The following is a 25,212-nucleotide window of genomic DNA, read 5'->3' as shown; positions in this document are numbered from 1 at the left end:
TTTTACTGCATATTTTATATAACCATTCGTTTCCGGATGTGGGAAAAATATTACTTCAGGTGGATAGGACGGTGAAGGAGACAGAAAGATATGCAAAAGAAGACAGAAAAGGGCTGCCATTGAAACAAAGAACCAGGTTGACTCTGTTGTCTGCCAGACTGAAAGGCAGCTGAAGGAGCTGGAACAGAAAGTCCCTGATTCTGTTAAGGAGATGGTAGAGGCTAAACTGAAGGACCTCAAGGATGCCATTAAAGATGCAATAGCGGTCCTGAACCAAGAAGTCATGTAACTGGGGCAATTTCTTTACAGTCAGCCTGGTGCTGGGTCCAGAGCTGGCAATGCCGCATAATCATCAAAACCAACTAAATCAGGGGATGATGGAGATGTCATTGATGCGGACTTTACTGAAACCAAGTAATCCGCTTGGAGTTTACTTGTGTATTTGTACAGGATATGCTTTGTAAATGTAGATGTAATGAGTCTTTAGATCATTTGGAGTCTCTAAGGTAGAGTTTGGAAGTGGCGTGTTTAGGATGCCAAATGTTTTATGTACTAAAATGCTAGCTTATGCAAAAAGATACTAGTATATTAAATTCTGCAGCAAAGATACCAAAGCAAATGAAGTTCATTTACAAACCAAGGCAGATACTCCCAATTTGAGGAAGAAGTTGATATGTACATGGGTCCCTAATGGTGGGCTGATTTTTCTAGTAGATTGCTTCATAAAACATTATGAAAATTTAAAATTACAATGGAATTAGTCATCTCCAACATCACAAGAAATAAAAGGTTATATACCATAAAAACAGAATGTTTTATCATACCAACACTGATGTACTGGGCACGGTTGACCTACCTAGGATTCCATACAGCACACTTCTTTGGAAAGCCTTCAACATTGAAGATGGAACCAATGAATGGAGATTCAATGCTGACAAACGAATCAGTTCACAATCTCTATGCCGGAACAAGGTGCGCCTGCATGAATTTGAAGTGCAACATCTCCAACAACCTATATTTATGCAACCAGCATTTAGCATAGAGAAAAACAGGCTATACTCAGTATGAAAAACTTATCTAAAAGAACTCAAGAAAAACAGCAATGACTCAAAATGTATATGTAGTACAAGAAAACAAATCAAACATCCAGAAACATCGTAGGATGACATTGTTGGATTCCTAGGATAGTTGGTCAAAATATGGTTCTCATATGGTAGTGGAGAAAAAAGAAAAAGAGAAATAAAAAACTAAAAATAGAAAAAGAAAGAGATTTTATATCTCAAAGTAGTATACCATTCTTGCCTGCAGTTTATTCAGGAGAAGAAAAAAGATTAATCTACTGGAAATGAATCGATAATTACACTGGTTGACAACTCGTATAAGACTCATTAACAATCTTCACCTTTTCAGAGGACTAGACTAGATATGCTCTTAAAGCTCCTGAACACTCAGCTAAAATGCATTGAAGATGCATCTACTACATGTTATGGCTAAACCATATTAGGTTACTTCTTTCAGAATTAAGCAGACTTTTTTTATGGATGTCATGCTTGTTGCGGCATGTTTTAATGTCATATTTGACATCTTGTCGTTATGAAAATTCTGTTATAGGTGATCTTCGCACTAGAGTAGGTAAATGAGAAAATGTTCGGTCAATTTGCGGTACACTTAAGTAGAATATGGTATGAAACACGAATTTAAGCTATTGGGAATAACTCTTGAGTGCCCGCATGGTCCCCAGGGGCAGTCATCTACCTTTCCCTCAACACATTAGTCTTATGTCTCCATTTCTCAGCAAAGCTTTTATTCATGGGTAGTATTTACTTTGCATCTTCTAAGCTGAACTTGAAAGCCAAAGAATTGTCATAGCCCTCAGAATCAGAAACTTTAAGAGCAAAATTTTAGGTCTATGTAATTCTTTGACAGATTACAGCTCTAGGAAATGGCAATGGGCAAAGAAAAAAGATTAATAATAATGCAAATATCAAAACTGAAGGCTAATCAATAGAAGAAGAAACAAAGTCATTTCTTCAACTAAACCAGGGAAGACTTTTCAAGATTTGTACCTTAGCCATGGATCTGTAAGAATGTTCTGTTACCCCTGCAACATGGGGAGTGATCAGAACATTGTCAAACTTCAAAATTGGATCATCAGGATCAAATGGCTCTGTCCAAGCAACGTCTATGCCTAAGCCTCCCAAGTGGCCAGAGTTGAGGTGCTGCATAACAGCATCATAGTCAAGGAGACCCCCTCGAGCGACATTTATCAAAAGGGCACCCTGTGGCAAGACCATCTTAAGCATGCTAAAATAATTGGACAGAGAGATAATAAGGATATCTAGATGTATCAATTACAAGCTTGCACCTCTTTTCATAAAACATGATTGCTTATTAAACAAGGTAAAACATATCAAAGCTTCACTTGTATCTTAATAATTTAAAGCAATTCAAAATTCAATGCAAGCAAATATTAAACTTCACTGCAATAACAATCGTACTTTTACTTCTCCTAAAAGTTCACAGGCGCTCTCCACCCCAACCCCATGAAGTAAAAGGAAACATTATCAAAGTGATCTACAAAATGATTCATTTGCCAAAAGCAGCCCCAATTCTTTGTTTAAGGATATGCCCACTTGAATTGCATGCAAATTTAAGGAAAGTAGAAATATTCAGCACTGCGAACAAACAAAACTTTCTTGCATAAAAGAGAAGCAAATGCAAAACAAACCTTTCTCATTGAAGATATGAATGATTTGTTTACAATTCCGGCCTGAAAATTAAAATACATGGGTTAGATAAAGAATTATTTAGCACACACTTGTAAATTATAATACAGTACAAAAGGCAAAGAACTTGTGGTTTTTTCTTCAATATTTCCAGTATCGGATTCAAAGAGATATCATATATTTTTCAAGATCAGTACTTTCCTCAAGTTTTCATTGGAGAAATTGTTTCTCACTTAATATGGGTTCTGCTTCTGGAGTATTTCTTTACTAATTGAGTGCTTTAATTTTCCCAGTTCTAGCAGATGAGGACACAGCAAAGGACGAAAAAGGACAACACAAAGGTTAAAGGGTTCATTGGTGCACCTCTTGGGTTGTTTTTTTTCATGCAATCTTGACTTTCTCTTAATACAAGTCATGTTCTCTTACTCTCCTTGTGATCACTAATGTACCTTTATTTTGTAGTGAGTTCTTCCTTTCTTAGTGAAAGAAATGGAGTAATAAAATAAACATTCATGTATGCGTGTGCACCACAAACATGCTAAAGAAGAGAACTTAGCAAAAATAATTTATTTATTTATTTTAGTTCCCCAACTCAAAATCTAGGAATCTAGCATCAAGTTAATTGTGATAACCAGCTTAATTGAAATCTAAAGCTCCAAATTACTTGCTTTCATTTACACACTCATAAAACACCCTTACTAAATACCTGATTTCGCCAGGGAGTTCATTTTGTCCACACTCAGACATAAGCAAAAGATATATAAAACTAGATCTAGAACTGTATGTGGTCTGGTTTTATATCAACAAGAACAAGAGGTGTTCAGATGAGCAAGGGCAACAATGGCATTTTGCTATCTTGCACTCACCATAACAATTCATTACATCAATATGTACATGAAATAAATTCCATGTCTGATTTCCTTGTCCAGAAAACTGGCCAGCCATACATGCAACTTCCACGACCAATAGGATGGTGCCAATATGATAAGAAAATTAATTGAAAGTCAGGGATAGAGCAAATCCTTACTGTGTCTTTATTCATATGCAAGCAGCAAACGATTATATCAGCATTGCTAGCAAATTCATGTATATCTTCATGACTGCCCTTCTTATCAACCAAATCATCAATGCTGCCATTCTGCATGGGGAGCCCTGAAGACACTAAGGAACAAAAATGAATAGCCTTCACCATCTGTTATGTTACAAAGAAAAATTACAAACCTTTTTGTTGATGTAAAACATGTAAATTTGATGTCCATTTCCTTTTTGTGGCAATAACTTTTACACCAAATGGTTGCAAGCGCTTCGCCAACTCAATTCCTATATTTCCATATCCCAATATGAATACCTGCATGAGAAAATTAAAATATCTCAATTAACAAACAAGATGGGGAATGATTCTTTTAAAAAATGAGTTTCAATAATCAATAAAGTAGACATTGATGAAATAATGCTGATAGAGTATGTAAACTTATTGGATGTCCTTAACCACTTTTAAATAGGATAACCCTGGCAAACCCCATTCATGCCACTCCAAAACTAAGAGAAAGATGTTTATTGGATTACAGCAAGTAAATTCTCCTACCACAGTTCCTCTAACTATTTCAGACATAGACAGAAGTAAAATCAACAATTTCCATATTAGTCCAAATCACTTTATCATTGAATTTTTCCAAATTCTATATGTTTAACTCATACAGAGTCAGCTCCTTTTTTTGGGCTGAAGCAATATGAAACCAAAGTATCCAAAAAGCATGGCTTCTGCCTGAAAAGAAGGTAACTCAATGATGCTGTCTCCAATTTTAGTAACCACCCTCTGTTTGATATTTCACTCACATGTAATAACTATTCTCCTTTTAGGTTAAAAAGCTTAAAGCATGGAAACATTTTAGAATCATACAAAGATACTTGCTGGTGACATGAATGTGTATATTTGTATTCCATGGTTCCATTTTAAACCAAGGTATTTATTGTTAAACGAAGAACAATATGATCAGTACCATCAGGAGTACTTGACAGAAGTAATGAAGATAAGTTTCCATTAAAGAAACAGAAAAGAGAATTTATCCTTACTGTCTTGCCCAGTAGTGTTTCACCAATTGGTTCTCCAAGCTTTTTCTGCTTTATAGAAACTTGCATCTGATTCTGCAACAAGTTAGCATGGTGACGTAGTAAGTTACTAGCAAAACTTAAGAGGAAGAATGCAAATAGAATAATGACAGCATACGGAAGTTCAGATACTTGAAGAAACATAAGCAAGATGCACAGATAGACGAGGACAAAATCCAAATCAAACGAAGTAAAAGCATATCTATGGCAAGCACCAACAGGAGAACTGTCTTGACAGAAACCTGGAGCTCCAATAGATATCAGTTTACCTTCTAGTAAGAATGACCCCCTAACAAAATGATAAGGTAAATTAATGTGATGCATGCAGGGGAAAACAGAGTTATCAAAAATCTGATCATATGCATTCTAACTGAATTGATTCATGCCAGAGCTTGTTTACTACAAAGTTCTTTCACCTTGTAGAATTTTGAGAGAGAACAATGGTCATGGTTTAAGCAGTAAATTTATAAACCAGAACGGGATTACAGTCAGAGTTAAGCTTCAACTTCTAATTGAATGCCAGGTATATTGAACAGAAGATTTCATTGAAAGAATTGGTGAATGTCCACGGAAGATCAAATCAGAGTTCCCAGCAAACATATTCATCTCTGAATTAGGACATGAGGTAGCCCTCATCACGTGCAGGCTCAATACAAGCAATTCGTTCTAGAAAGTTCATGTGAAATAGAAAAGTAAATTCCGAGGAATCAGATTTCAGATCTGATAATCCTATGCACATGGTAAATGTAACAAATAAAATACTTTGCACTTTCTTTTTCCATGTTCTATCAATCGGCAATGCATGATGTTCTGATTTAAGAGGTTCAACAGATATTTATGTGTTTGTTTAACCACAAATTCTCCAGCACAAAGTGAATTTTAGTTTTTCTTTTTTCCTCAATTCTTATCCTTTACTAGATTAAACAAACCAACCTGCTTTCTAAGAAGCCCCAACATTAGATAAATAGCCATTTCAGCACAAGATGCTGCATTTCCAGTAAAGTCACCTGGAATTCTAGCAACTTTGATTCCACATCTTGAGGCAGCATCAATATTAATACCTTTTACAAAAATTTACCAAGGACAATCAAGTTCATTAGCAAAAAGATCAAATCTTTATTCAAGCACATAAGCATACCAAAACCTCAAATTTATCACATCCAACTATAAAAGCAATTAAACCGGAAACCACCTTCAAGGCCAACACCAAATTGCATTATAAGTTTCATTTGGGTAGCACGAGAAATGATACTAGAATCAATCCGCGTCGTTTTGGAAACACAAATGTGGTAATTCGCTATAACATTTGGGACATCATTAAGAGGAACATCATCGACCTACAAGAACTTGTAATAAAAATCCGTAATATTACATTAAGAAAAGAAATTAAATTCTTGGAAAAGTAAGTAAAATTGAAATACCTGAATAAAAGGGTACTTTTGCAAGTATTGCTTAGTGTAAATATGAGAAGCAGGAAAATGTGGCCCACAAAAAAGAACTCGGGTGATGTAATTAGAATTATCCCCTGCCATTAATCTATCTGCAAACATGGAATTATAGACATGGTAAATGACATAATTGTGAAGATGAAGTACCCAGAAAAGCAAAATTGAAAAGGATCATCTAGATACAGAAGAAGATTAGTGAAGAAAGAAAGTGTGTGCGTGTGTTTTACTAACCAGGAGCTGAGAGAGAGCAGAGGGTAGAGTGAGAAAGAACTTTAGAAAGTTCCAAACAGAGAGGGAGAACTGTCACTAGCCGTAGCCTTATTGCCTTCTCCATTTGCCTTGTTGGCTATATAATGCCGACACATAGCAAGTCCCCACTAAATGAGAGAGCAGTTGAAACATTACAAAACTCCGATTATATATAATGATTGGATGTTTAGGAGGTGTATTCATCTATGATAAAATTTTATAAACTTTTTTGAATAATATTATTTTCAAAGAATTTATAAAATTTCAATGACTTTATTGAGTTAATGATTTTCTAAATAATTTTATAGATTTTGTATTAAAAATTTCTTTTCATAAATGTTAATGAATTTTTATTAATTTTTATAGGATATTATTTAATTATTTAAAATTATATTAAATTATTTTACTTTTATTATTTTTCATTATTTCAAAAATTATTTCATATAATATTTTTTATAATTCTGTAAATAAATAATATACTTTATTTTATTACTATATTAAATTCATATTATTTAAATTATTTTTACTTATAACATAAATGTTATTTTTTTATCAAGACAATAAATCTTATTTGAGAATAATTGTTATACAACAATTATTATTAATTAAATAATTAAATTCATATTTTATTTATTATCTATTATATAAAAATAATAATTGCACTTACTAATTATTTGATAAATACATACAAATAATTATTATATTTATTAGTAGAAATAATTCTTAATATAATTTTTCTAATAAAATCTAAAAATCTATACACACGATATAATTGTTTGATTAAAATAATGTACTGAATACTTCACTTAAAATCGTACTTGTACGAGGATTTTTCTTAAAATTAAATTAAATTTTTTATTAATTTTTTAATATTTATAATTACAAAAAAATATTATTATTAAATAATTTTTAGTTTATGAGTTTCATTCAATTTTTTATATTTTCTAAGATGAAGAGTATAGAAAAGAAAAATAAAAAAGACAATATAAAAAAATTTAAGAATAAAAAATATGAGATTTTGAAATTTTTTTACTGAAATCATAAAAAATAAAAATAAATTATTAACAATTTTTATTTATGGCAATATATTAAAAAAATTAAAAGTATTTAAAAATTCATATCTATAAAATTAATGACTATTTGAATAATAACTTTCTTTTATAAATTTTATAAAAGTTGTAATTAAATATTCTATTTCTTGATAATTTTTTTATTATAAATTAATATTAAATATCTCATAACTTATACTTAATTATTATAATTAATATTATCCTAATTTTTAAATTCTATCAACTTTTTCAATATGCATTGACAAAATATAATTAATCAATGTAAAGAAAATTATTAATTATTCACTAAAGATTTAAAGATAATAATATTTACATCTTTAATTAATGTAAAAAGATATCAATTATTTACTAAAACTTAAATTAGAATACACAGACGATCTCTCACATTTATCCTTTATATAATAATAAGATATCCCCAAAATGGACTGAGCGAATATCTTATTAACTTCTTTTTCCCTCTCGGATCAGCGGAACTCACGTAATAGGCAGAGGAGTGTAGAGCAGAGAATAATTCCCCAACCAAAGAGGCTATTGTTTTGTCAGCATTCTTTCCTGTTTCCTTTGTATTGTCAGCATTTTTTCTTGTTTCCTTGCGGGTAGTGGTTACATGAGGTCAGTTCCAAGGTCAACACTTATTGTTTTCTGTCTTTTATTCTTCTCAAAAGGGTTAAATTAGAACCATTTACGTTGAAATCCAAGAACCCATTTCGGAATTGCAGCTTTGTGATTGATTGAGGATAAAGAAAGTAAAGAAACCAAAAGGTTTTTCTTTCTCTTTTAATCTTTTAGAGCAGTAAGTTAGCTTTCATTACTATATGAATTGCTTTTCTTGATTGAATGAATAAAACACTGATAAATTTGAGACAGTTCTTTTAGTTGATTTTATTGATACGGTTGACTGGATAGCTAATTCCTTATTTATTTGGTTATTGTTGCTTTATTATGATTTTTAATGATTTCTTGAATGATTTTTTACTCTGTTTAGGAGTCTGATCATTAGTTTTTTCTTCAATTGATACTTACTCTTGATTCTGGTAGTATCCACTTTATTAGGATTGAATAATTTCTTTAAAGCTTGTGTTACGATTAATTAGAGAGGACTTTAAGTCCCTGAAGCAGGCTTCTTGTAAAAGTTCTCATTTTTGATAATTTTTGGAGGCTTCATTGGTTAATCTTTATACGCTTTATTCATTCTCTGTCATCATTTGTCCTACATTTTGTGTTTTCTCACCCTCTGATAGGTAAATTAAGAAAGAGACCTTCATCTGGGATGAGAGATCCTTTACTTATGACCTTTTCTGATCAAATATGCACCTTTCTCTTCTTTCTTTCTTTCTTCTCTTTCCTCCATTTTCTTTTGATAATTGAGGACCATAAAACAATATGATTTCATTATTAGTCTCTAAAATATTTGGTTGACACACTACATGGCTTCAGTCCTTGGCTTCATTACCAACTGTGCTGAAATTCTTGGACTCTAAATGTATAGTTCTTTACATCAGGAATATGATCGCATTTTGATCCTTCTCATTTAAAGAAAAACATATTAGTTTTTCTCTTTGGATTAGGTTTCTTTATGGGATGTCTTTTTCAGTCATATGTTTAAATTTCACTTTTTTTTTAGACAATTGGCTTTTGTCTTAATCAATGTGCATTTTTAGTCTGTTTATTAGTTGATGATTAAGTGGTTTCTGAAGGGACTCAAGCGTGCACTATGTTTGAGACCCTCGAGCTCAGAGCAGTTCTTCACAGCTTTGTGCTTAACACGCATCTCTGGAATTGTTATGTTCCAAAATCCCAAATCTGAAACGACTTTCCAGTAAGAATTCAACCAACATACCTGAAAGCACTTTTTCTCCGTATTGATATAATATAATATTTTATATTTGGTCTAGATATTTCAACGTGATTCTCTATGTGGGTATTTTATGAACAAGCCATTTTTGGAAAATAACATGAAACTTCTGTTGTGATATACGACTTCCACCTGAATCACCACCTAAAGCTTGCAACCTACTGATGTTTAAGGAATCTTAGATAGCCTAACCTTGTCAAAGTAAATGGCAAATGAGCTATAGAAATCGATATCGCTTTCTTCTGTGAACTAAAATATTTATTTTTCCTTTAAAGGCCGACAGAGATTACAACTCAATGTAGGGATAGGCCATTTCGTGAAATGGCTGGTTATTCTACTGTGATAATTTAGGTACTGGAAATAGCCATTTGGCAGAAGCTGTTACATTGTTTCACAGGTGTTCCGAAGCTGCAATAAACTTCTGACAGTCGGTTGATACATTTGGGAAATTGTTGTTGTGAGTGTGTGTGTGCATACACATAAGTTAGTCTAGATAATGATTAACAGATAGGGGAAAGATGCACAACTGATATTTGCAGTAGTGTTGAGGATTTGGTTAAAGCTAGAAGGTTAGAAAGTTATGCAGGTGGTAAGTTTTCTAAAGGGGACCTGCTTTGTGATAAAAAAGAAACTGAAAAGGAAAATAAATAAATAAATAAAGAGGTCCAGGGCTGTTTCAATGCTGGCGTTGGCATGATCAACAGTTATTTGAATAGTAATTTTGGAGAAGCTGGTGTGCTTTGATAGTAATGGGTAGGAAAAAATTAATGGGTTTGAATAGAAGATTTTTGGGATCTGATAAAGTGAGAACAAAATTCTGAAGAACCTCAAAATCAAAGGAAGGAAAGATTCTAAACCTCACATCAAATTTCAAAAATGTCAAGAATTGCATCACTTGTTGCCTAATAGAGAAAACTAATACTTTTCTGTAAAATTTTCTCTTTCCTAAATCACCGGAGAAAAAAAGGGAAATGAAATAAGTCTGCATGTAGATATATCATGTGGAATCCACCCTAAAGCCACAGGGACTTGGTCACTTGTAACATACTAGATTAATTAGGACTAAAAACTAAATAGACTTTGTTTAAGAGTCCATGAGAATTATCTATCCTATATAACTAGATACCAAAGTACTCTAGACTTGTAAATTTGAAGAATTAGTATTGCAATCAAATAAAACAGTAAAAAGACTTGATGCTAAATGATTGCGATCAATGAGTGGTGGATGTAATTTTTTATTTCTGAACTCCCCATTCAAAAAGTGGAACCGCCTTTTAATGGCTTTCTAATGGATGTATCTTTTCTTGTCAGGAAAAAATCTATGCACTAATTTTGACTTTGTTGTTTTAAGTGCAGTGCTCAGTGAGGAGCAAGGTTTAATGGCAAAATCAGTGGGAAACAAGAATTTGGGCTTATTGAGAACTGTAGAAGAGAGAGCCCTGTCCAAGAAGGTGGAAGATGAGCAAAACAAGCAACATGTTCCTTATTTTCATAAAGATTGCATCTCAAATATCCTTATTCGGCTTCCTCTTCAGTCACTTCAAAGTTCAAGATTTGTTTGCAAGCTGTGGTATAGTATCATTAACAGTTCCATTTTCATTGATGCCCATCTTCGTCGCTCTGAATCTGTGTTGATATATGTAAAACCAGTTCCAAATAAAAGATACTCAGCAACATCAAAACCACCAGAGGAATCAAATAACTTTTCAGTTGAAGCAAGTTTTCTCCAATCAAACTCTGGCTCCATTTTTGCTGAACCTATCATGAATAGTGCGCCAAAATTTTGCATTCAGTTTGTGGAATTTAAAGAGGGAAATATGAAGATAGGAGAGTATAATGTGAACTGCCTTGGAAATATTAGAGCCACATGCAATGGCCTAATTTTGCTTGATAATAAACTGAAGAAAGGAGGACTGATTGTCATGAATCCTGTGACGAGAAAGCTTATTGCACTTCCTCTAGGTACCATCTATTCTCCTCAGGATGAATCTTATGGCTTTGCCTTAAGTGATACTACTGGAGAATATAAAGTAGTGCACTTGTTTCGGGATGAATTGGGATATGTCAGCTGTGAGACATTAAACCTCAGGGCAAGATTCTGGAAAGAAGTAAATGGACCTTCTTTTGGACTTTTTCGTTGGTTTGGATACAGACCTGTTGCAGCACTTGGAGCACTGCATTGGATTCCTCAAGTTGATCATAATGATTACTTAGTATCAATGGAAGTGGATAATGAAAAGTTTCATAGTGTACCACTCCCCAAAAGTTGCAGAATCCATGATAGGATTATTGAGATGGGTGGTCTGTTATGTTTCGTCACTCATGAAGAGTTGAACATTGATATTTGGAACTTGAGGAGTTTATCTGGCGATGTCTGGACAAAACAATATAGCATCACTAGAGGCAGTGTTATTGACATGGTTCCGATTTGCAGTTTGAGAATCGGTGGAGAGCTGATATTCAAGAGGGATGAAGATGGATCGTTTTACTCTTACGATTGTAGACTTAAAGAGATGAGAAAGGTTGAAATGGATAAGAAGTGCTTACCGTTTCATGGTACATACCTGCCTCATGTAAACAGCCTTATCTCATGGGTGAAAATTCAGGATGCCAGTAATTGATTTCTCCTTTGGCTTGGCTATCAGTTGAGCAGTGTGGTTTGCAGATTCATGTATACAGTACATTACTTCATAATTGCCTCTATCCTATTCTGTTTTGCATTGGTTGCTAAGCTTTGCAATGTTTTTGAGTTTCTACAGTATAGGTCTTGATCAGTAAATATCAAATGTCATGAGTTACTTTTGTAACTGTACATAAATAAGGCCCTTGGATTTTCCTGTTTTTCTTTTTCTTTTTCTTTTGAACTTGGATATAGCAATTCTAGCATCAAAACTAGACTACTGCTTCAATGGCAGTATGTGATTCTACTGTTTGCTGAAATCAGGTTTAAGTTTGTGTTTTCTAACATAAGGTAACAATAATAACCTTAAAAGCATGCTATGTTCTGGATAGACAATTGCAATTCTGCAACTAAATATACCCTCGTTACAACTAGTGCAGTGTTGTTCAGTAGAAGCATGTTAACAGTGTACATTTTAAGATATAAATCGGGAATAGAAATGGGAATAGGAAAAAGAATGGAAATTATTATTTTCTATATGTTGTTTGGTTGAGTATGGAACGAGAATCAAATTTATTTATTATTGGCATCAATAATATTTAGTTATAATTAAAAAAATAATAGTTAATTTATAATAAATATATATAATAATATTTATATAAATAATAAATTATATAATTGATTTGAAATAATTTTTATTGGAATAGAGTTTTTATTTTTTAAAGGAAAAGAAAGGAATAGATGAATTTTATTAATAGAATAATGAATAATTTTTAAAATAAATTAAATACTGATAATGGGAATCATTTATTCCTATTTTTATTTTATTTTTTATAAATTAAACGAATATTATTAAATTTATATGAAAAGAGCAACATGGAGAGAAAACATCAACATTTTTAAAATTTCATCTTTCGTCTCAAATTATTTGAATAATTTTGAACATCTATCTATTTTTTATCAACTAAATTAGAAAATTAGATTTAATGAATCTAGACTAGAGATATCTCCTAATTTAATTTAATAAACTATTAAGAATTCAGTTTAATGGATGTCTATATTAACAAATAAATATATTATTAATTATAGTTAATTTATTAAATATTTATATCAATTAATTATCAATTAACACTATTAAAAATAATTCTTTTAATAAAAATTTAATTTCTGGTAAGAAAAAAAATATATTTTGAAAAATAAACATAGATGAAGATTTTTATTTTTTTTTATTTTTTTAACAATGTACAAATGCTACGGACCAACACAAATTCAAATCAACCCATTTCTGGCATTCACTTATTGTTATTGTCTCTCGATTCTTGCTCGCTGCATTACTCCAGCTCAGGTTCTTCCTCTCCCTCTAACAGCAAAAATTCTTAAAATTGTTGCATTGACGCGATTTTCTGTTTGGTTACTGATAAATCTAAGGAAGATGTGGTACTCAGGGATAATTTTTTCAATGCAACCAAACGGAGATGTTTATCTGAAACGTTCTCTTAGTGCTTTTTTTTTGTTTTTTGTTTCCTCTTGCTGGATGAATTGTTTGATTCGCTGTTTTCTTTACTCAGGAAAGCTTATCGTGTAAAATCTCCAAATCTGAAAGTCTAATTCTGTAATTATTCTCATTTGTCTTGATTCTGTCCTGATCATCTTCTTCTTCTTCTTCTTCTTTTTTTTTTTGGTAATAATATAAATTGATAGGATTTTGTGTTGCTGTTATAAGACTTGTTTGTTCATGTTTGTGATTGCAGTGAAAATTGAAAACCTACAGAAATGATGTCGTTTGAAATGAATGACCGAAAAAGTGAGTGAACAATGACTGATGCTTTTGCTTATTTATATTTTGAATAATTACTCTAAATTTTATGGTTTAGTTTTGGATTTGCTTATAAATTCTGGAAGTCAGTTAGCTTAATAAAAATGTTACAGTAAAATTAAGATATTAGATGTAATTCAAATCTTATATTCTGCCGATTTGCTTACGGTATTTCAGAAATGTGCCATAGCAACTATTGTTTATGTTCCTCTTGTTGTCATTCTTTTACTTAGTTGTAGCAAAATTCAATAGTCAATACTCAATGGTCACTATTAACGATTTAGCCTGTTTTGTTTTATCCAATGGATGTTGTATTAGGGGATTCACTGCTTTGCACTGGCAATAGGGGAATTCTTTTATTGATAATTTAGCATATGTGTCATCTCAAGTACCAAAAAAATGTGACGTATTATTGAAGTTTTGCGTCTCCTATGGTAAAGTCTTACTAGATCTACTTAGAAGGCAGACCCTTAGAGCTTTTGCAAACCTGTGTAGTTTTAGCTCTGTTTTTCTAGTCATCCAGTATTCATTTGATGCGACTAAATAGAATCAGTTAAGAGAGTCATAATCATGAATATTAGAATTTACTACTTCCCCAATTAAATTACATGGGGGATTAATCATTATTTGTACATATTGAGTCCTGTAAGATTGCATCAATTGCTTCCCGTCCTCCTCCTTCAAGAACTGATGCTTAATTGATACTTCCAAAATGAAATCTGATCATCAAAAAGATTACAAGTTTAATTACATGCTCTATTTTTATATACAATTCAAACACTATTTAATATCTGTGACTGAAATGCAACAGAGATCGGGTTAGGCTTAACAGGGTTTGGAATATTTTTCTCGTTTCTGGGAATTATCTTCTTCTTTGACAAGGGACTACTTGCTATGGGAAATGTAAGAACCTTTGTTATACTTTTCCTTGAATGTAATATTTCTGATTCTTTGGAATATTATGGTTGTTATTAACATTGGCCTGTTTCTGTATGGTATCTATCAGATCCTCTTCGTCTCAGGGCTGAGTCTAACCATTGGAATGAAGTCCACCATGCAATTTTTCATGAAACGCCAAAATTTCAAGGTATACTTGTTTGTATCAAGTTATGACTCTTGTTTTCAATTATACAACATTACTCTATTTTATACTACTGATGCTTTTTTCACATCTGCAGGGAACCATTTCATTTGGTGCTGGCTTCTTCTTTATTGTCATTGGATGGCCAATTATAGGCATGATCTTGGAAGCATATGGCTTCATAGTACTTTTCAGGTAAACTGAGATTTGGGTGCTGTTGTTCCATAGTAATCCATTAAGTCTAAATAGCTGAAGATGCTAATAGAGATTTTGCGCAGTGGCTTCTGGCCAACCTTGGCTGTCTTTTTGCAGAAGATACCTATTCTTGGCTGGGTATTCCAACAACCATTTGTCAGATCAGTATGTCTATCTTATAACTCAAACTTCCATTTTCCTTAATTGCAAACTTTCTCATTATGTGTATGTTAGTTAGATCTTTGTATATCAAAGCCATTTTCTTTTTTCTTTTTTTTTGGCTGCTTGGTGCTTCTATTGTGATTAAATTTGAGAGCCACTGGCCATTTTTTAATTATGTCATGAAAGTGTAGGACTAAGAGCATCAAATAGTTGCTTGTAATCAAGCTAATATCTTAGAATTTATTGTGGATAATCTAGATGTAGACTAAGCTTTGATTTAGTTGTTTGGGAGGGTAATGCATTTAGAACCATGAGAAGAGATAGATTATGCTTTGGTCATGAGAAGAGCTAGATTATGCTTTGGTCAAACATTGTTGCAGAGACTGACCAAATGATGTTTTCAGTTTCAAGAACTCAAGGGCTGCTCCTACCTTAACTGATTTTTGTTCCAGATTAGGTTTGCCTCCAGTTAATCTAAGTGACTCTTGAAACTACCATTGCCTGTGGTTAGAGCCTTGTGGAGGAAATGCTGAATCAGGCAAGAAGAAGAAAGTTTGATATAAATGAAGGTTCTATCCATATTGCCTAAGAGATAGAGGGTTTCATTTTATGGTCATCCTATTCATTTAATGATACCTTCTTAATAGGTTGGCTATCCCACCTGGTGGATCTGACAGACTATTCTGAAACCTTCAGTGTTCCTGGTTCTTAATGCTGAGAAGGGTTCACATTTTAAGGAGAAACACTGCTATTTCCACATCTGAAATGGCAGTTTACACATTATGGGAACCACATGATTATGGATGTGTGGCTGGCCAAGAATGCAGAACTGGCTGTTTCTCATGTAGAAATAGGTTCATTTTAAGTATATGTTGTTTAATGTGGACTTTGCTCAACTCATTATTTTGGTTTCTTCCATTACATTGTGTCTACTTTAGCTTTGCCGTTCAAATTTGTGCTGTGGTTGTTAAATGGGACTAAACCACAAACAGCACCTCAACTTCTTTTCAGAGTTTGAAAGCAGGGTTTCTTTCTTTTATTTTCTTCTTCTTTATTTATTCCTGATTTTTGTTTGGGGGGAGCTCGCACATGTCATGGTCCACATGTCTGGTACTCTGGTCCATTTTATACAAGCTGTTAAGAAAATAGATGCAGTTTTGTAGGGAATAACAGCCTCTAAAAATTTGTCTGAAACTATATAGATTATACTGAATCAGCAAGACAAATGCTACCTTCTTAACAATTATTACAGATGTGAATATATTTCATTTGCACTTTTTAGCTGTTAACAGATGAAGTTGGTTTCTAGATAGAACATGGATGTGTGTCTTAATTCCAAAGGAATGCCAATAAACTTCCAGAGAAATGCTTGCCAAAGCAAGGCAGATAAAACATGGATGCTCATTTTATATTTAATCTTACATCTGCTCAAAACATATATTATCCATGAGTATACTGTGCACATGCGCAGAGGTAGGTTTAAGTAGATTGAATTACGATAATATTATTTTGGTACTATTTTACTAGGGGTAATATTCTTTTATCAAATTTATTCTTTCTGGCTTCTGGGGCACAAAATTTGACCTACAACTGGATGTTGTATAGTACGAAAAATGGGTTTGGAATCATTATGACGTCCATACTGATTAATGCTGCATTGCTAGGGTTATTGTGAGGGACAATACTGGGTCATTCTTTTGAAATCTTTAGAAGGTTGGGACATCATGAACAATTTGTTTGTGCAAAGTGCATCTTCAATGGAGTCAAATGCATTTGTAAAGTGAACATATGAGAGAGAGAGAGAGAGAGAGAGTGAGAGACTTAAAGAAGTCATCGTTCAGGCATCATTAATATTTTTGGATCAAGTTTGAAGTGTAAAATTTGCAACCTTTGGATAGACCATGGACAGTAGGCAAAGATCTAAACAGACTGTTTATATATCTTTATTGGTTGAATTCTAGTCTATAAAGTACTAATCATTTTATTTCCACCAGTTCCATAATTTTCCTCATTTTTGCATACGGACCTTTTCTTTTTCTGTTTGTGCAAGTTTAATATCATATAAATGTTTGAGTTCAATTGGGTCTCATCATTCTTTTAATGGCTAATTTTACTGATATCAAAATTGAAAATCGCCATTTATCTCTCCTGTCAATAATTGTTATTTATTATCATGTGCAGTTCTTTGATCGACAACGGGGCAAACGGGTACCTGTGTGACTCTGGATCTTAGCAATGGATTGCCAACCTTTTTGCAGTGACTACAGCATACCGACAGATCACAAACCAAAGTCTTCATTCTTTTTTTCCTTACTCCTGATATGGGAACATAGGAAATGGTTCTTATTGATAACAGGCAATGTTCTAACAAGAGAAAGGACAGAAAAATGATAATGACAGTAAAGTGGTTATTTCTGTCATAGCCATGGTACTGGCAAAAGAAGCAAAAGAAAATGATTTGGCTCATTTATCTACTTGATTATGGTTGTACTTTGCTCATTGCCTTTCTGATATATGCTTTGGATTCTCCACTTGTGAAAATGTGTACAGAATCTCTAGTATGCTTCTCTGTTTTGTACTATTGATAAATTCAGGTTCAATCATCCATCACAACTATCTGATACAGCAAATTCAGTAAAATAAATCTATTGTATTTGTATGATACGTGTGGAAAACTTGATAATGGCAATTGTCAAACAGTTATTGCTCATAAGGCTATCAGGAAATGAAAGTTTATAACAGGTTCCACTCCCAATACAAATTCAAAACATTTTAACATAATGATAGAAATTGTTGATTAAATTTTGTACTAAATTTTGTTTTGTCATAAAACTTTAATGTTTTATTTCAATTATTTAACTTCAATTGTTTTTCAATTTAGTTACTTCATAAAATTATAATTATAATTAAAATTAAATTGAATGATTAAAATAAAATGAATTAAAAAATTAAATGAAAAATTCAGTAACCATTTGTGTTATTATTATTTCTGACATAAAGCTTACAAATTAATGTGAAATAGCTTGGCTTTCTTAAGACTCTCTAACATACCAGCAACTGAACCTAAACCTGAAATGAGAGTGACAATCCCACAAACCAAGCTCAAAGCTTGAAAACTCACCCAACGACTGCTCCCTCTCTTGATGTTTGCTTGCTTCATGTACATGCTCAATGGAAAGTAGACTGTTAATGGCCAAAATGAAACAGCTCCTAGAAGACCCAGAATTGCATTGAAAAATGGAAGCATCATTGCAACTGCAGTTGTCAAAATGACAAAAAATGTTCTAAGTAATAGCCTACTTAGGCTAAAGCTAAATCCAAACTTATTCATATATGGCAATCTGAGGGTGTAAGTAGTAGCAAAAGATGATGTTGGGTATTTTGAGGCAAGCAGCTTCTCATTGATAGCGAAAATTGGTTGGCCAAACACTTGATAAGCACCAACCAAATGTATAACTACGGAAAGATTGGCAATGTCGACAAGCCAAAATGGTTCATAGAATCCAGCAAGTATATTTCCAGGAATATCATTTCCAAATGCAGCATAGCCCAAGCATCCCAGAGATAGGTAAAACAATGTTGTTCCACCAATGGCATACATTGTAACTTTCTTCATTACTTTGTTTTCTGGCGGATGTGGCTTTAAGGTGTCCTACACCAATGTTGATGTGAAAAAGTTGTTGAGGAATAACATTGATGAACTAACAAAGTATGGTTAGTGGTACTAAAATCATCTCTAGAGTCGGTTGTTTGAATTCAAGGTCTAAATTAACCAAAAAGATATTTTCAGTTCAAATCTATTCTGAGTTTAAGATTGCCCATTAAAGTATAGTGTTAGTTAAGAATTTTTTTCTTTTTTTCTTATATGGAAAGTCGGCAAAGAACTTTTTATTTTTTGATTTTATGGGAAGTCTGGTAGGTGTGGACTATATAACAAGAGTAGTAATCTCCTTACACTCGCTGTAAAGACGAAAAGATTTAAACCTGAAACTTCTCACTCCCAAAAATAAATATTTTTGCCGTTTGAGTTAGATCTTAAGTGTCAAAAGACTTTAGAAAAGAAATCTAAAGAAATTTCATTTTCTAAGAAAGAAAAATTTTGAACTCAAATTTTTAGACGTGATGAATTATGCCCAGAGAGGGTCTTTCTAGAATGGAGGCTTGCAAAGAAGAAAACTGGAAGTGTCATAACTAGTTAAAAAGCAAAGAATTACCTGAATTTCTAATAGTAGCTGGGAGAAAGTATAGGCAAGAGCAACATTACCAAGAGCTTGAAAAACATGCCAAGTTTTTGTTGATGCAGCATCAGTGACCTTGCTATTGTCACCCATAGCTACCATGAGACTTCCTTTAAACTCACGGTTTGAGGCAAGTTTTGCAATAGATAGACACAATGCGATGGATGAATATGCAAGTGATGTAAGAGAAGCAACTGCTGAAAGAATAGACACTTTTTCCAAGTTGGGACATTGAGAAAGAATTATTTGCAGTGCTCCAAATACCAGCATATATAGATTTCCTGACACCCCACAATGTGCTGCATGTCCCTTTGCATGAAAACATGTTATCCTCTTTGCAGTCCTACAATGATTAATACAACCAATGAAAACCAAAAATTAAGAAAAGAAAAAGGGAAATGATATACTAGTAGTTAAGGATAAATTGAGTGTTAATATAACTTTTAGCATAAATTAAATTATAGATTTTTTTCGTCAAATAAAGAAAATTATAGTTAGGCACAGGTAAGAGCATTTCCAACAATATTTTTTATACATTTCTTTGTTCAATTTTAAATAAATAATTTTTTATTTTAACTTGTCTTGAAATGTGTGTGTATTCTAATAATATTTTTTATTTTACTTCCTAATTAATTTTTTATTAATAAAGTAAAAGAGAGATAAATAAGCAAAGAGAATAAATGATGATGACTCTTAAAAAAGAAAAATACTAAAATATATCTCCTCGATTCCATACTAGCTCTCTCTTTTTCAAATAAAAAAAATTTTAATTATTTATTACTTTTATATACCCAATGCAACATCAATTTTTTCTTTTCTATTTTATCTTTGTGTTGCAATAGAAGTAATTTAGTCTACTTTAACTTTTTTTTTTCTATAATTAAGTGTATTAAATGCTTCTTCAATCCAAGAGAACTACTAAAAATAACTATTAGTACGGATTAAGAGCCACTTTCTCTCTTCCCTCAAATTTAAGGAGAGAGAATACGGCTCTTAAGTCATTTTAGAGAGTCACCGTGAATTATAGAAACTCTCTAATAAATGATAAATAATTAATTTTCTAATTTAACTTATCTTAAAATGTATAGACTCCATTTTACTTCCCAGATAATTTTTTAATTAATAAAGTAGAAAAGGAAAAAATAAGTAAGAAGAGAAAATATTACTCTTAAAGAAAAAAGTTACAAAAAGTAAAAAAAAAAAACGACATAATATACTTAAGAGCCAATTTCTCTCTTTTTAAATTGAATGAGAGAGAATGTGACTCTTAAGTCATTCTAGAAAAGGACGATTGAATTATAAAATTTTTTAAAAACTTATTTTTTGCATATGCTCTCTATAATAGAAAAAAAAAATGATTTAAGAGCTTGTTGGACAATACTCTCTATATTTCTCTTTATTATATTATAAATAATTAAATTTCTATTTTAACTTATCTTGAAATGTGTGTATTTCAACAATATTCTCTATCTTATTTTTTAGTTAATTTTTTATTAATAAAATAAAAAAAAAAGAAAAATAAATAAGAAGAAAAAGAAAATATTAAAGAAAAAAATAATGTAATATATTTAAAAACCATTTAAGAATCACTTTCTTTCCTTTTAAATTTAAAAAGAAAAAATATAACTCTCAAGTCACTTACTTTCTATAATTAAAAATAGATATAATAATTTAAAAATTTGTTGGAATGATATAAATGCACTTAAAAAATAGAAAATTTCATAAAGCGATATCCACTAAGTAGGATGGAATACTTTTTAACTGCATTGTGTTTTACTATTTTTTTCATTTTTATATTAAAAATAAATAAATTAACTAGTTTTCTTTTTTAAATAATGAACTAATTGATCCTTAAAATTAATAAACTTTCTGTTTATATTGATATTATTTACTTATTAATCTTTTAAATATATATTTCTTTTAAAAATATCTACATATTTATTTGTTTAATCTTAAAATTCAAAATTTAACGGAAATAATATTTCTATCGTTAGCCACATAAATCTTAATTTTAATTAGTTATTAGATATTTACAATCTTGTATATACTCATTCATAATTTACAAATTATCTTCTTAAATTTAAAATATTTTTAGTAAGGAATGAAAGTATTATCATTTTTTATTTCTCACACAATAACGACTAATATATACTGATCATATTTCTAGTTAAAAATAAATAAAATTAATTTATCTACAGAACACAATTAATTCTTAATTTCTGGAAAATAATTTACTTAAAAATTTAATTTTTCAAAAAATAGACTTTCAGAAAAATAGAGACCTGTAAATAAAATACAGCCGAATATTGGTTTTTTATTTTTATAAATTTATTTTCTTAATCATATATAGTAATTATAAAAAATAAGGGAATTATCTTTATGGAGTAACTTACGCTACACTAGTGGCAGTTGTAACAGTGTAACCAATCATTGTGCCCCAAAGTAGTGTGTATTGCAGTACACCACAAATAAGTTCATTTCTTGGACCTGTGCAAATTAAACAACAAGTGGTCAAATAAAACAAGAATTGAAAGGTATTCATTAACTCTCTCTTTTTGTACTTTTGTAATTAATTAATTTCATCACAAAAATTAGAGAGAATGATTCAATTTTAAGTAGCTTGAGAGCATTTTCAATGTCAAATTATATATCTAAAGAGCCATATTACAAAAAAACACTTTAACACATTTTTTATTTTTTAAATATAAAATATAAAATTAATTTAGCTTTCTATATATGAAAAATTCAAATTACATTTTCTATTTTATATTTAATAAGTACATTATACGTTTTTATATATTTAATATAATTATATTTATAATTTTTATTTTTTATTAGTAAAAATTAAAAAGAAAAATAGATATTAAAATTTTAATACTTATGAAAATAAAAAAATAAAAATGTTAATATAATGAGTCTACTCGACTTAATTAAAATATTTTAATTTCTATATTTAAAATTTTTTTATTATAGAAATTATATTATTTAAAATAAAGAGCATCGTTGATAATGTTACAACACTTCTAATGATATGGTTTGGTTAATGTTATTTACTAGTTCGATTCAGTATAAATTTCTAAAAATTTAAATAATTTTTATTTTTTTCAATTTTGGGTTATTTTTTTCGTTAAACCGAATCGAATTGTTAGTATAGTATGAAATTCATTTGTTTAAAGAAAATTTTAGGTAATTTGATTAAATTAGAAATAAAATAAAATAAAATAAAATATTTACATTGCCATATATATAAAATAAGAGCCTTAAATTAAAATAAATACTTTAATAATAATAATAATTCAGACCTAACAAGATAAAAATAAAAATTTAAACCAAAAAATTGAATTCAGGTTATTCATTGGATTTAATTCCCCTTTCGATTTAGTTGCATTAGAAATTCAATACTTAGATTTTTATTTATCCAGTATAATATTCATTGAAGGCATAAGCCATCTTTGGATCCTCAACTTTGCGTGTCTGGGTCGATTCGTCCATGTACTTCAACTATGTTTTAAAGAATTTTAAAATTTTATTTTTATTTTATTGAACTCTTTTTAACGAGAGATTTAAAATCATTAAAGACAATTAAAAATAAATAATAAAAAATTAGAACAAATAAATTAGAAAAAAATGATTAATTTTTTCTTCTATTTTCTTAATATAAAATATTTTTTCGATTACTGTTAGATCTTAATAAAACTCCAATAATTGTGATGTTAGATCTTAATAAAACTCCAATAATTGTGATGTGCGACGGTAGACAATGGGAGAAATGAAATTGATTTTTTCTTAAATTTATTTTAAATTTTCTATTTTTTAACTTCCATTGTTTAATATTTTTATATTAAGCTTTTTGAATTAAACTCTAGTTTAATAGAGAGTGTATTACACTCCTTTAGCATAATGTTAAAAAAGGATTTAATCGATAATAAAAATAAAAGTTTGAGGACTTTTCAAAATGCAATTGAAATATAGGGACGCATTCGAACCGATCATGCAAAATTCAGGATCTAAAAATGCGTTTTGCGCTTATTTGAACCAAATCGATGGTTTACTCAATGCCAATTAGAAAAATCTCAAGATTCAATTTCATAGAAATTAGGGAGAGAGAATAGAGAAGTTAAATTGGTGCAATGAATACTTCATGTTTTTGAGGATTACCTAAAAGTGACCTCACAGCATCAATATATGTGTAGTTTCTTCTTCCTGTAAGTGGGTCGGGAGTTCTATAGCAATCACATAGAAGGATAGCTGTATAATAAGTGATAATGGCGAAGGTGACGAGAACAAAAGATCCAAGAATCCAACCCAATTGAGCCACACTCCATGGCAATGCTAATATGCCTGCACCAACGACTGCTGTAAAAGCATGTGCTGTTGCCGTTCCCAAGGTTCCTACATCACAATAAAAAACACAGCGAGTAGCAATTAAGTGGCAAAATCAAGCTTGAATTTTCCTTTTAATGGAAGATAACCTCATCCTCATGTTGCGTGTGTATATATATACCTGTTCTAATGCGTCCATCATCTCCTGCATCCACTTCCATTTCCACTGAACAGTCACCCAAAAGAAGAGATTGGTACACTCTGAATGAAAGAAAAATAAAATCAGAAGGCAAGAGAACAAAGATTTTGGGTCGAAAAGAGAAGGCAGGCGGTGGCGGCAGAATCCTAAAAGAATATCTGAAGATCAGTAAGTTGGTTATATATGGGTATGAACCCCACCGCAATCTTGTCTATTAATTAAAGGATTAAAGCTACAAAAGTTGACAGTCTCGTTTACCCTTTTGACATCATTAGTTATTTGATTTTTGTAGCCAGAATTTTATATTTTAAATATTATATCGTTAACAATTTATATTTAATATTTTACCGTTAATAATTTTTAAAATTAAATTTTAAATAAAATTAATTGTTCTAAAATTAATTTTATGGATATATGATGAAGTATAGAGTTATATAATTTTATTATATTATTTAAAACTGGTTGGCGTTGATTAAAATTTAAAAGAATATATAATTATTAGACTATTTTTTTTATTTTTCTATTGAAACTCTATAAAATTTAGAGAAAATTTCATTAAACCACTTTTGTGATTTAACCTATTTTTATTTTAGGATCTATAGTTTATTATTTTTCACTTTAGTATTTTGTGAAAATAATTATTAATAAATAACAGCTAAATTACATAATACCGTTAAGAGATTCTGACGTGTTAAACAATAGCTATTATTTTTTCAACTGCCACGTCAGTACTTACTAACAGTATCATGCAATTTGACCGTTATTTGTTAACAAGATACCAAAATGAAAAAAAGTAAATCTCATACCTTAAAGTGAACATACGATAAACCACATTGATAATTTTTCATTGAAATTTTTTTAAAAAATTAACATAGCTAGTCTTGAATGAAAGAAAAATTGGTAAAAAATAGAATGGTGGTGGAATCTCAACCAATTAACACTAAATAAATAAATTATAATTATTTAATTACTTATATTAGTAAATTTAAATATAAGTTGTTAACGTTTTAATTCTTACGATATGAAAGTATTATAAAATCCTTTGTATTAAAAGATTAAACCACATAATTAAATTCTGCAGTGTTCCCTAAAAGATATTATTTTTAATTAACTTTTTATTA

General features: G+C 30.7%; 4 protein-coding genes across 14 annotated transcripts; 2 read left to right on the top strand and 2 right to left on the bottom strand.

The window, feature by feature from the left end:
- Positions 1-607: 607 nt before the first annotated feature.
- Positions 608-6,675, bottom strand: LOC8281364 (hydroxypyruvate reductase). 2 transcript variants are annotated; one of them, XM_015720959.3, is made up of 10 exons: positions 6,515-6,675; positions 6,257-6,375; positions 6,028-6,172; positions 5,769-5,896; positions 4,800-4,871; positions 3,948-4,074; positions 3,754-3,887; positions 2,729-2,770; positions 2,067-2,279; positions 608-1,012 (listed from the first exon to the last, which is right to left on the bottom strand). In XM_015720959.3, the coding sequence occupies exons 1-10, from the start codon at positions 6,615-6,617 to the stop codon at positions 944-946; spliced, it is 1,152 nt and encodes a 383-aa protein (XP_015576445.1). In that variant the 5' UTR covers positions 6,618-6,675; the 3' UTR covers positions 608-943. The 2 variants fall into 2 exon arrangements, with proteins under 2 accessions (XP_015576445.1, XP_002521771.1); XM_002521725.4 differs by having other exon boundaries at positions 3,754-3,878.
- Positions 6,676-8,051: 1,376 nt separating this feature from the next.
- LOC8281365 (putative F-box protein At4g17780) lies at positions 8,052-12,298 on the top strand. 6 transcript variants are annotated; one of them, XM_048371451.1, is made up of 3 exons: positions 8,052-8,395; positions 10,814-11,027; positions 11,108-12,298. In XM_048371451.1, exons 2-3 carry the CDS (start codon positions 10,916-10,918, stop codon positions 12,076-12,078), a joined length of 1,083 nt encoding a protein of 360 aa, XP_048227408.1. In that variant the 5' UTR covers positions 8,052-8,395; positions 10,814-10,915; the 3' UTR covers positions 12,079-12,298. The 6 variants fall into 6 exon arrangements, with proteins under 6 accessions (XP_048227408.1, XP_048227406.1, XP_048227405.1 ...); XM_048371449.1 differs by having other exon boundaries at positions 8,052-8,364; positions 10,809-12,298; XM_048371448.1 differs by having other exon boundaries at positions 10,809-12,298.
- A 1,023-nt stretch (positions 12,299-13,321) lies between these two features.
- On the top strand, positions 13,322-17,934 carry LOC8281366 (vesicle transport protein GOT1). 4 transcript variants are annotated; one of them, XM_015720896.3, is made up of 8 exons: positions 13,329-13,422; positions 13,646-13,689; positions 13,829-13,881; positions 14,705-14,796; positions 14,900-14,980; positions 15,072-15,169; positions 15,253-15,334; positions 17,513-17,934. In XM_015720896.3, the coding sequence occupies exons 3-8, from the start codon at positions 13,851-13,853 to the stop codon at positions 17,549-17,551; spliced, it is 423 nt and encodes a 140-aa protein (XP_015576382.1). In that variant the 5' UTR covers positions 13,329-13,422; positions 13,646-13,689; positions 13,829-13,850; the 3' UTR covers positions 17,552-17,934. The 4 variants fall into 4 exon arrangements, with proteins under 4 accessions (XP_002521773.2, XP_015576382.1, XP_048227151.1 ...); XM_002521727.4 differs by lacking the exon at positions 13,646-13,689 and having other exon boundaries at positions 13,322-13,422; XM_048371194.1 differs by lacking the exon at positions 13,329-13,422 and having other exon boundaries at positions 13,434-13,658.
- On the bottom strand, positions 17,816-24,282 carry LOC8281367 (amino acid permease 1). 2 transcript variants are annotated; one of them, XM_048371191.1, is made up of 6 exons: positions 24,074-24,278; positions 23,728-23,961; positions 21,963-22,056; positions 19,546-19,912; positions 18,453-18,983; positions 17,816-17,948 (listed from the first exon to the last, which is right to left on the bottom strand). In XM_048371191.1, exons 1-6 carry the CDS (start codon positions 24,111-24,113, stop codon positions 17,928-17,930), a joined length of 1,287 nt encoding a protein of 428 aa, XP_048227148.1. In that variant the 5' UTR covers positions 24,114-24,278; the 3' UTR covers positions 17,816-17,927. The 2 variants fall into 2 exon arrangements, with proteins under 2 accessions (XP_048227148.1, XP_048227149.1); XM_048371192.1 differs by lacking the exon at positions 17,816-17,948 and having other exon boundaries at positions 18,254-18,983; positions 24,074-24,282.
- Between the last annotated feature and the right edge of the window lie 930 nt (positions 24,283-25,212).

This window comes from Ricinus communis, chromosome 2 (genome assembly GCF_019578655.1).
Source record: "Ricinus communis isolate WT05 ecotype wild-type chromosome 2, ASM1957865v1, whole genome shotgun sequence".
Lineage (NCBI taxonomy): Eukaryota > Viridiplantae > Streptophyta > Magnoliopsida > Malpighiales > Euphorbiaceae > Ricinus > Ricinus communis.
This window is presented reverse-complemented; position numbering and strand designations above follow the sequence as displayed.